At 39.3% G+C, this 11,081-nt stretch overlaps 1 protein-coding gene across 2 annotated transcripts; it reads left to right on the forward strand.

The window, feature by feature from the left end:
• The first annotated feature begins 542 nt into the window (after positions 1–542).
• Positions 543–10,727, forward strand: LOC114519940 (inactive tyrosine-protein kinase 7-like). 2 transcript variants are annotated; one of them, XM_028540123.1, is made up of 11 exons: positions 543–800; positions 1,229–1,495; positions 4,405–4,659; positions 4,938–5,222; positions 5,630–5,905; positions 6,866–7,147; positions 7,260–7,529; positions 7,860–8,267; positions 8,435–8,602; positions 8,707–9,065; positions 9,490–10,727. In XM_028540123.1, the coding sequence occupies exons 1-11, from the start codon at positions 740–742 to the stop codon at positions 10,030–10,032; spliced, it is 3,174 nt and encodes a 1,057-aa protein (XP_028395924.1). In that variant the 5' UTR covers positions 543–739; the 3' UTR covers positions 10,033–10,727. The 2 variants fall into 2 exon arrangements, with proteins under 2 accessions (XP_028395924.1, XP_028395925.1); XM_028540124.1 differs by having other exon boundaries at positions 547–800; positions 7,860–8,171.
• Positions 10,728–11,081: the final 354 nt, after the last annotated feature.

Genomic DNA, 11,081 nt, shown 5'->3' on the forward strand with positions numbered 1-11,081 from the left:
CAATTGTGTCATAAAATCTTTGAATCTGATTTACCCGACGATTATAAGATGTTTTTCTTTCAAAACAACAAGATGATTATAACACACCTCAGGAAGGAAGAAATCTGTTGATAAGAACGAAAACATGAACTGGGTCATGAATGTCTTTTGCCCAGGTGATAGATAAACTGAAGACAGTACACTATTCAAGAAAATTGTTGACGTTCTCATTTATGTCTGAAATCCGGACTGCCTGCAAAGATATATAGCATAATCCTATCCTAGGAGGTCCAGTGTTGGCAATATTTGAAAATATTATTGCAAGAGCTTACTTAGTTAAAAAACCCCGAAGGAAATCAAAGCGGTAATTTGAACCATTTCAGGAAGTTCAGACATAAATCTTTGTATATATAACCTCTTGAATTGGCATCGAGACCATCCAATTATATATTGAAATCTTACAAGCGATTTTCTCAGCGGCAAAATAATTTGCCCCTATATACTCAAAGACAAGCGCTTATAGTTATTAAAAAGCATCACGCCGACATCTGATTGGTCGAGGGCGCGACCGGCTTCCGTTTCACCGCGCTGTGATTGACGCTTTAATCGGATCACGTGACATCACAGTATTGTCCTCAGACGCTGAGCAATCGGACCAACACTCGGTAAATAGATCAGAACTTGCGTCTGTTTTCCCCTTAGATGCTTGAATTTGCACCGAACGAAAGGTCCTAATACAGTTCGATCATCGTCGCTGATTATGGCTGAACACCTCTCTCGACAGTGGCTATCGCTAACGATAATATTAGCGGTTTTAGCAGGTAAGAATTGTCAGTATTGTATTAGGTATATTTCAAGGACGTCTCTGGGTTCTATAGTGTGAATTTTATGTACAAGCCGTCCACTTTTCTACTATTTGTATCCGGCTTTCCGTTCGAAAATCACGAATATTGTTTATGCGCAAAAGTGCGTTGAATGTTAAGCTTTTTATCGATAGGAATTCGGCCGTATACACACAGCCTTTGTCAAACTATGCCATCTGTCTCTGTGTATTTCACTTGATATGCTAACAAATTGACAAGAGAGGTTTGATGCGAAGTAAAGCAAGGCGTGTGAGTGTAGTGTTCTGAATACAAGGAGTTCGTAAAGGGAATTGTATTGATAATAACAGCGATATTTGACTGTGATACTGCGTGTGACAGACGTTTTGCTCGAGGAAATGTAATTCTTTGTATACATATAATTATAGGCATCGTCCAGGCTTTGGCTTTCACAGCGCAGCCAAGCAATACATCGGTAAATGAGGGTGCAGAGTCCGTTGTTTTGAAGTGTAAACTAGATACGGTAGTTACAATACGCTGGTTCAAAGACGACACCGAAATAAAAGAGGACTACAAAAAGTACACTTTTACAAGAGATGGTCTGCGGATAAAAAATATAGTGAAACCTGACGCGGGAGTTTATTATTGTATGTCTACTGGATTAAAGAGTAACGAAGCCACTTTGACTGTTAAATGTAAGTTTTAAATCGTATTGTAGCTCGCATTGCTTTGTCTAACACAGAGGGATAGCTATATGGCCGCCAAACAAAGCCAAAGCATAGTATACTGTTTAATTGTCCTGATGCCAGAATCGGTTGTGCCAGCTTCGATGAATACTTTTCCATATGAATTGTGTTCAAGACAGACAGAAAGAAAATGAAAAACAGATGACCTTAAACATTCCCTTTCCGAATATAATAGGCTAAATTGTTTTCACTTGAGCAACAAGTATTCACAGCATACATTGGACCCGCATTGTTCCTTTGAATATTTGTTTAGCATCACCCTTCGGGATATCATTATTTAGATCGTGAATGTTAAAAGCTATTGAAAATTCAGGAAATTCTTTTGGAAACGTGCTATAATCGTCAAGAGTGCACTCACAGATAAACTTTTTGTATGGTTTCATATTCGCAACAAAAGTGCGGCCTCGTTTTTCAATGGGTTTAATTCAGCGTCGGAAGTGTCCGAAATGAGGGATCTTCAAAACGAATTGTTTTTATTCATTGAAGCGCTAAATTAGCGCCGATTACAATTGAGCGTATCTTAATCGTTCGCTCCCGCGGCTTCGCGCAATCTGAAAAAAAAATGAGAGAAAAAAAAAGCAGTGGTTTATGGCGACATAGTTTTGCAAATATCTCTGCCCCCTTCGCCTGAAATGCTTTAGATTTAAAAACCACTGTGACAAGTGATAATTTATCCGGCAGGCAATTCCCGAGATTAACGCATTCCTTTGGCTTTATCAAGATGAAAGAATTCTAAAGCCGCAATCGTAAATATTTTGGTAAATATGTCACGGATTCTAAACGAATATTCTGCGCGCAAAAAGTATCAATTACGAGAAATGTGTTGCAATTTCTTTGTAATGCCTCGTTATATCGTAATCGTCGGCATCGGCCAACTTAGTTCATCTTTTATTTGTTTTGAGTGGGTTGACGGATGTTTTTAAGGAATATATATGCAACGAGCTATGAAAAAACGTCGATGATTTCCTGTGGAGAGCTCTCCCTGTCTGACCGCGGTTGCAATGAGTTGCAGTGCGGGAAGGATGTTTACATATGCAATTGAAAAAGCTTATTTCTGGGCGTTCTTCACCGCAGGCCAGCGGGGAACCCCTTGTCAATTTCATCTCCCAAAATGCTTGAAAGTTTCTTATGTTTATTGGCCTGAAAACATTGTGACCCAGTGGGGTGGCCATTTAAGGCCATCCATGGACAATGGTTCAAGATTAAGATGGCATTGTTAGGCAAATTTAACGTTGGACAACATTGACCCACCTTATTAGTAGCTATGCATGGAAAATTGCTTACATCTTGGCAGCAAGATGTGTCTGCAATTCAGATCTACAGCTTAAGAACAACCTGTCATAAAACAGTTGACAGACAAGGTGTCTGTTGCAAGGTGTTTTAACAAACAGTTATTTCAAACCATTTTAATAAATTCTTGCAAGTAATAAGTTTGCTTCAAAAACTTCTTCAAATTACAAGCATTAGGTCAGTGATATTGTTTTTGTATTTCACTCTTACATATAAACTTAGGTAGTGTCTTCATTAAAATCAATAATCTTTCAAGTCAGAATCTGGTAATACTGAAAAGCAGGTTATCCTTAACCTCAGACTTTGTCTTCAAATCAATCCTCCTGTTTTAATTAATCATGATTTCTAGAAATCCTTAGTACATGAATAGAAGTTTTCCATGTGCTTTGAAATGACTAATAACACCACTACAGATGACAGTTATCTGTGCCAGCTAGACAAATTAAAATTTGGAAATAAGATTCAAAGGTAAATTAGTATGAAGTGGTTTACCCATTAAATGGATTGACTCCATGCATATATCACTAGACATTTGAAAGAGTACTGTCAATTAGCAAAACTATCTGGCAATGTCTTTTATTTTTATTATTGCCTTGTGTTTCTGCTGAGAGATGTCAATCATCCTGCTATGGTAAGCCATTATAAGTGACCAGACAAATATGACAAATTTAAGTGTTTTACCTGCAGTATTTCCTCATTTCCTTACATTACAAACAATTATATTAAGTGTTTCCAATATGTAAACAATATCAAAGGAAATACGACTGCCAGAGCACAATTCATTCAGACAAATCTGTTCAAACTAAGTTTTATAACATAGTGATACAATCATAAATCTCCATTTATGGCATCCTTCTGTGTTGTAACCTGATCTAGAGATTAAAAACTCATTTACATTGATTGACCTTATATGAAGTCATGTCCTAAGTGACTTCATTACTTCATGCAGTGTTCAAATGCAGTCTAATTATAATATTTTGCTGAAAATTCCATATTATCTTGGGATAATGGACAGCTTCTCTGTTTTGATATATGGCTATAATGAATAACAAACATTTCTGCTTAATATTTCCATTCACAAACCCTTTTTTATTAGATATTTTTCTATATGAATTAACATATTTTAATTATTGCATAGTAGGGGACAGCTTAATGCTTGTTAATGGTTTGCTCTATTTGATAAAAGCTTTAGCAGGTCAATGTCTCTACAACAGTCAATTGGGGAACATCTGTCGGACTATTACATTTGGCCTAAAAACTGCTTTGGTTTCTAGTTGATTCTTTACAACTTGTTTTATTTAAACAATAATTCGAACTTCCATAGGAATATTAAATGCCTATTGCAGCATTCACTCTGGCTAACCCCCCCTATCCCCCTTGCTCCCCCTATCCTTCTTGCTCCCTCCTATCTCCCTTGCCCCCCTATCCCCCTTGCCCCCCTCTATCCCCCTTGCCTCCCTCTATCCCCTTGCCTCCCTCTATTCCCCTTTTCCCTACGAATGCCTGGATTAGTGTTTTATTTACTGGAGTAAAGTTATTTATCTCATATTTTTAAAAATTTTTTCCAGACATTTGCAAAGATGGCTTCCAGATAAAAAGCTCCGGTGATGCATTTCGTGGTGCGAGTGTCACCTTGACATGTAATTGCCCCTCGGTGCCTACCCCACTCTACACCTGGCAACATAAAAACAACGTGCTACAAACCACGGGAAATGTTTTAGTCTTAACGAATGTTCAAAAGAGCAATGGTGGAAACTATGTTTGTGTTGTAAAAAGCGGTGGTAAAACGGCGACAAGCTTGCCGCACAATCTCGCCTTTCATGGTACGTAGTTTGCACTCTAGAATAGACGTTACTCATGATGACGTCAAACGCAGAAAGCTTGATCTAACACGAAGTTTGATTGGCTCCGCAAAACTAGACAGCCAATCAAACTTCGTGTAACAATAGGCTTTTCGCGTTTGACGTCATAAGAAAGGTCTATTGCATCCGAATTCCGAAAGGTCTGTAGCCAACCTCGGAGAATTTTACACACGGAATCGTGCAACTTGTTAGGATAGACTCATTAGACTGTGATAATATTTACCTCCCTCTCTTTTCAGACTGTTCTCCACCGAAGGTTATCCGTCCTCCTGAGCGAGAGACTCTTTTTGCTGTTGCAAAACCTTTGACGGTTCGATGTGATGCGAAGGGGGACGCCAAACTTGTTGTCAACTGGTATCATGGTAGCAATAAGCCAATGAGGAACACAACATTTGTGAAGATTTTACCAAACGGCGCTCTTTATTTTTCCTCGCCGTTTGCTGAAGATGCTGGAGATTACCAATGCGTTGCTAAAGATTCTTGCTACCAATCAAAAACATACACAACGAAACTGGTGAAAGCGAGTAAGTATATCTAGAGTGTTTAATTGAATTGCCCTTTCAGGATACGCAACCAAGCAAATAAACATTAAAAAGCGACCGGTTTCTTGAGTTTTTTTCGGCCTAACTTTGCTTAATTTCCAATCCACCTTTATCGTTTTCTGCATGACCGAATACTTCAATACGTCAGGGGAAGAAACGCGTATGTAGCTGCAACAGTTAACCCAAGGCTTAGGATGGGGTAAACCTGACTAACTTTGGAGCGGGTAGCCCTTGAGAATTTGGTAATATTTTGCAAATGAATTTTTTTGGGCGGGAAACGATCTAACATTGCTTGCATCAGCCGAACATCCCGCGCTAAAATTCATAATTAAAAAAGAAAATACCAAAGGTACGACGTATTCATTGGTATGTGCATGTTGTTCTTGCAGAAATTGGATCGTTTAAGGCGATGAAAGATGTTTTGAATCGTGTTGGGAGTACGGTATCAATAACGTGTGTTCCCCCCAGTAACTCGTACCCAAGAATCAAGAACGTCACTTGGCTTGTGCGTAAAAACAGTTCCTTACCAAACGATGCAAGAATTTCAGTCGTGGACGGAACCTTACGAATTGAAAAGGCCCAAAAGTCAGACTCGGGAACGTACAGATGTGTGGCTGAAAACGCCGCTGGTCAACGTCATGTTGATGTTGCTGTCATTGTTGCAAGTAAGTGGCCATGATATTTTAGCTTTGTTGATGAAAATCTTTTGCTACTGTTTTTCACTTGACGTTTGCACCATGTACGATACCCGTTGTAAGGGCTGATTACATGGAGTGTTTTCAGCCCGGGCTGAGAAACTTCAGTCCGGGATTGTTATAAAATCCTAACAAAAACGCGCACGCGATTACATGACAAGAATTTCAGCCCGGGCTGAAGCATGGTGTTGTTGTCATGTAATCGTAGATAAACTTAAACCAGACTAAGGTCTACTACCAGCCTTTACAAACTCAGCCCCGGCTGGAATTTCAGCCCGGTTTGAGTTACCCGGGCTGAAAGTTCAGCCCGGGCTGAAGCATGGTGTTGTTGTCATGTAATCGTAAATAAACTTAAACCCGGACAAAGGTCTACTACCAGCCTTTACAAACTCAGCCCAGGCTGAAATTTCAGCCTGATTTTAAAATAATTCTGACGTGTCATAAATGCAGCCCGGACTGAAACTTGCCATGTGATTGAAAAATATTTTGGCCCCGGTTTTCCCGGGCTGAAAAGACACCATTGTTTGATGTTGTAAGAGTTAGACAAAGCATTCTTTCACCTACAATGGATGGATTGTTTTTAATGAATGGATTGTTTTCTCCTAATTTAGGACCAGCATTGGGAATCTTTTAACCATCGTATTAAGATTGTTTTCTTGTAAAAAAACTTAGTATAATGCTACGTAATTATATCTTTAACGAATTTTAGAATGATATCTTGCGATATAGCTCAGTATAATATTATGTAAATACTTTTAAATCTCAGGGCCCCTATTGATAGCAGTAAATTGTTTTAACTGATGGTGCTACCGTATTGATTTTCATCGCATTCATGAAGAAGGGAGATGGGTGTCGTTGGACGACCCTCCTGCTCGATTTCTGCTAGCTGATGACATATACTAACATCCAATTTCGAAAACTCAATTCTAGTTTACCCTGAAGTGACACGAGACCCAATGAACAAAACCATCATTGAGAATGAGACGGCGAGATTAGAATGTCAATTCAGCGGGGACCCAAAACCCGTGATCACGTGGGAAAAGAATGGGGAGAGTTTGCCCGTTGAAACAAACATTCACCAGAAAACGATTGGTAGCAGTTCAGTCCTGATTATTAAGAATGCTGAAAGTGATCAATCTGGAAAATATCGTTGTTCTGCAAAGCTGAAGCATGTCACTGAGCGAACTAAGGAAGCCACGCTGTTTGTTAAAGGTAACTAAAGTTGTTTGTACCTTGTGATTTCTTCAGTAGAAAGACCTATTCCCCTTAGGAAAAGGCGCTTCATTCCACCCGAAATAACCAAGATCTTTTTCCGAACACGTAGAGAAAATCAGGTTGGAGACATTCAGCTCGGAGAAATTCGATGAAGGCAAAGTTGCGAAGTTGATTTGTAAGATCATCACTGGCACCAAACCATATCATATTCGTTGGGTTAAACAAGGCATGAAGGAGGGACTTCTTCCGCATATGAAAGTGGTTCGGGAGTCCACTCTTTTAATTGAAAACGCGCGAATGAGCGACTCAGGAAACTACTCGTGTTACGTCAATAACTCCTTCAGCAGTGAATCGCTCACGTTTACCGTCCACATTTACGGTGAGTTGTAACTTCTGGAAATTTTAGTCAAGTAGGGATTTGTATAAAAAACTAATTTCTACGCCATTCAGGGCTTTTTTAATAAAAATACGAGAGCATACAGAAAGGAAAACTGGTTAGAAAGTTGCCAGACCACTTCAAATTGATGTGATATTAGGATTTTCTTATGAGCTGATTCAAACATGCAAAGATTTGTTTTGTAAGATGTCTACGGCTATATGCTAACTTTTTTTCTATTCTGGTCACTTGTAAAACCTCATCCAAGATTTTTGTTTTGCATTCTGACGAACCACAACAAGACTGAGTTGTACTTCTTATATTTTTGTGTAGATTTCGCAAAAATCGTTTTGAAACCGAAGAATGTAACTGCCAAAATAAACAACACCGTATTATTCAATTGCAAGGCAACGGGAATACCCAAACCTAGGATTCTGTGGTACATTAGCAAAACAAAAGGCGACAATGGTTGGAAACCATTGTCAGATAAACCAGGAAGTAAAATCTTTCCCAACGGGTCATTGCTGTTGCATTCTGTACAAAAGAAAGATGCAGCAAAATACAGGTGTATGGCTGGAAATGCTGGTTATATCGACGACGCTGTTGCGCATTTGAGCTTTAGATCAAAGGACAAAACAACACCCCGTATGTATTTAACAATGAGTACAGGTTTGAAGTTAATGACTAACCAACCAACCATACCTTGGCTCACCACGGTATACCATAGTTCAGGGCAACCAGGTATATAATCCATCGTAATTATCGCTACTCTGGTTTTAATAAATGAAAGTAATCACCACACAAAGATTAACCTTCACGAGTACAGGTTTTACTGTTTCGTATTGTCCATGATTTTTCAAATCTTACATCCCATTTAATTTGCTTATTTCGCCTTTATTTTTTGCCAGCTGGAGGGTCCGAGGGGACAGGTGGAGAAACTGATGAACACGAGTCGGACGATATGGGTAAGACAGTGGGGATCGCCGTAGGATGTGCAGGGGCATATATCATTCTTGTCGTTGGTTTAATGATCTACTGCAAAGGCCGGCGAGCAAGACAGGCGAAAAATAAATTAAGTAAGTTCACAACACTTCTTTGCCGTTGGTGGCTTTTGTATACTGTCGAAGGTGTACGTCCATTGAATTATTATAAACTAAACTAACTTTAACTCTTTTTCTAGTTGTAAACGGGGAAGACATTCCTCTTAAACCGGACGACAATGTTGATAATGTTGAGGTAGTGAAAGGGCCTGAAGCGCTGAACGCACCACACTACCCACGAGAGAACCTGGAGACGTTACGAACGCTCGGAACCGGTACTTACGGGCTCGTTTTCCTTGCAAAGGCTTCGGAAATCTCCGAGGGCGAAGGCTCGAGTATTGTCGTCGTGCAGTCGTTGACGTCCGACGATGAAGTCGTGAAGAAAGACTTCATGAGAAGAATGGAGATGCTGTCGTTGAAACATGAAAATATCGCGAAATTATTAGGCGTCTGTCAAGATGAAGGGCCCATGTATTTGATTTCTGAATATCCTGAACAAGTGAGTGGATTAATGTTAAACTAACTTTATTTACACTGGATAGCTCTATCAGTTCTAAACTGTTCTTCTTAGATGTCCAGTAAGGATCATCTCTTATTGATCCAGTGTTACTACAGGAGGAAACCTAAACTAAACTAACTTTATTTATACTGGATAGCTCTATCAGTTCTAAACTGTTCTTTCTAGAGGTTCAATAAGGATCATCTCTTATTGATCCAGTGTTACTACAGGTGGAAACCTAAACTAAACTAACTTTATTTATACTGGATAGCTCTATCAGTTCTAAACTGTTCTTCCTAGAGGTCCAGTAATGATCATCTCTTATTGATCCAGTGTTACTACAGGAGGAAACCTAAACTTAACTAACTTTATTTATACTGGATAGCTCTATCAGTTCTAAATTCAATATTTCTGCTCCTCCTAGGGTGACCTAAAGACAGTCATGCGCGATTCCTCAACACCCCTGAGCCCAACCCAGAAAGTGAACATTTGTGCAGCGGTCGCTTCTGGTATGAACTATCTTACAAGCCATGGGTTCGTGCACAAAGACCTTGCAGCACGCAACTGCCTCGTGAACAAATCATTCTCCGCGAAAATCTCGTTCCTCAGTCTCAACCAAGGTACCTATCCTAAAGAATACTACAATCACAAGGGGGAACTTATTCCCCTACGATGGATGGCCCCGGAAGCCCTGGAAGATGACTACAGTGATATGAGCGATGTCTGGTCGTTTGGTATCCTCATGTGGGAGGTTTATACCGAGGGCATTTTACCCTACGAGGAAAGACCCGATGAGGAAGTTCTGCACTCCGTGGCCGATGATCTGCGCCTGACCAAACCCGAAGGGTGTCCTGGGAAGATTTATAAGATGATGGAAAAATGTTGGGCGGACAATAAAGAAGATCGATTAACGTTTGGGGCACTCTGCGAGGATCTTTCTGAAATACCGCGAGAAATAGATTTTTAAATTTGAAGGCCAACTTTTTAGCGACTTTAAATGATGATGAAAATGCGAAAGTTTTAATTCATATTTTATCCGACTAAAACTGTTCTGAAATACAAGGGGAAAACGAAATAGCAAGCGGGGAGAGTTTTGGTAAAAAAAATACAAAACAAAGTATTTGAAATTTGTAAAAACGTTGCAAAAATGACTTCGGGATCCATTTTGGTCGAAACGGAGTGAAAAATAATTGCAAGAGAGTGGGGGGTCATTCATGGAAACTGTGACTTTGAACTGAAAGAGATTCTTCAGGAGAGAGACGTTTTTTCATGTGTTCAGCTTCGGTGGTAGGATTCAGACATGGACGAAGGAAATGCAAGATTTGGTTTGGTTCATACGTAGAATTGCTTTGATCTTGCTACAACGATTACATGGGGGGGAAATAGAGAACCATTTCCAGCCGGGAATATTCGGTATGATGGGTACTGATATACGATGGATATTGACATGACATATCTTAATGTACACTTTTGGGAAACGAAGTCAGCAAATTGTCGAACGAACTTTTGTGCAATATGAATCGTTACAAAGGAGAATTTTTGAACATATTTTCACGAATCACGATGTCTGTATTTAGAAGGAACATCATTTCTTTTCATTCCAAAACGGTTTTAGAAATATAGTAAAATTAGGTAGTACAAATTAAATTTTTAAACAACGTTTTCGCCTCGTCGAAAGTTGATTAATAACTTCTTTTTCTAACAATAAAAGTTGTTAGCCACACGTTTCCTGTATAAACGGGTCCCTCGCGTTTTTTTATCGTGTTTGATAATCTATAAATATATAAATATTACGGTGTATTTCCTCAATCAATGTTATATGTAAAGACATCGAAGTTAATATAAATTGTGAACGGTTAAAGTGAACTTTTTTAGTTCCTGTTTGGCGAAAACACTCGTGCTCTATACTCCACTGATCTACTATAGATCAGTGTCTATAATCCCAGTCAATCATTCTCGAACCCAGTGGGGTGCGCGAACAAGCAAAATTTTCCGCTGATTACCTAGCGTGCGGGC

Source organism: Dendronephthya gigantea, unplaced genomic scaffold, assembly GCF_004324835.1.
Source record: "Dendronephthya gigantea isolate DGI-Jeju-01 unplaced genomic scaffold, DenGig_1.0 000015F, whole genome shotgun sequence".
Taxonomy (NCBI): domain Eukaryota; kingdom Metazoa; phylum Cnidaria; class Anthozoa; order Malacalcyonacea; family Nephtheidae; genus Dendronephthya; species Dendronephthya gigantea.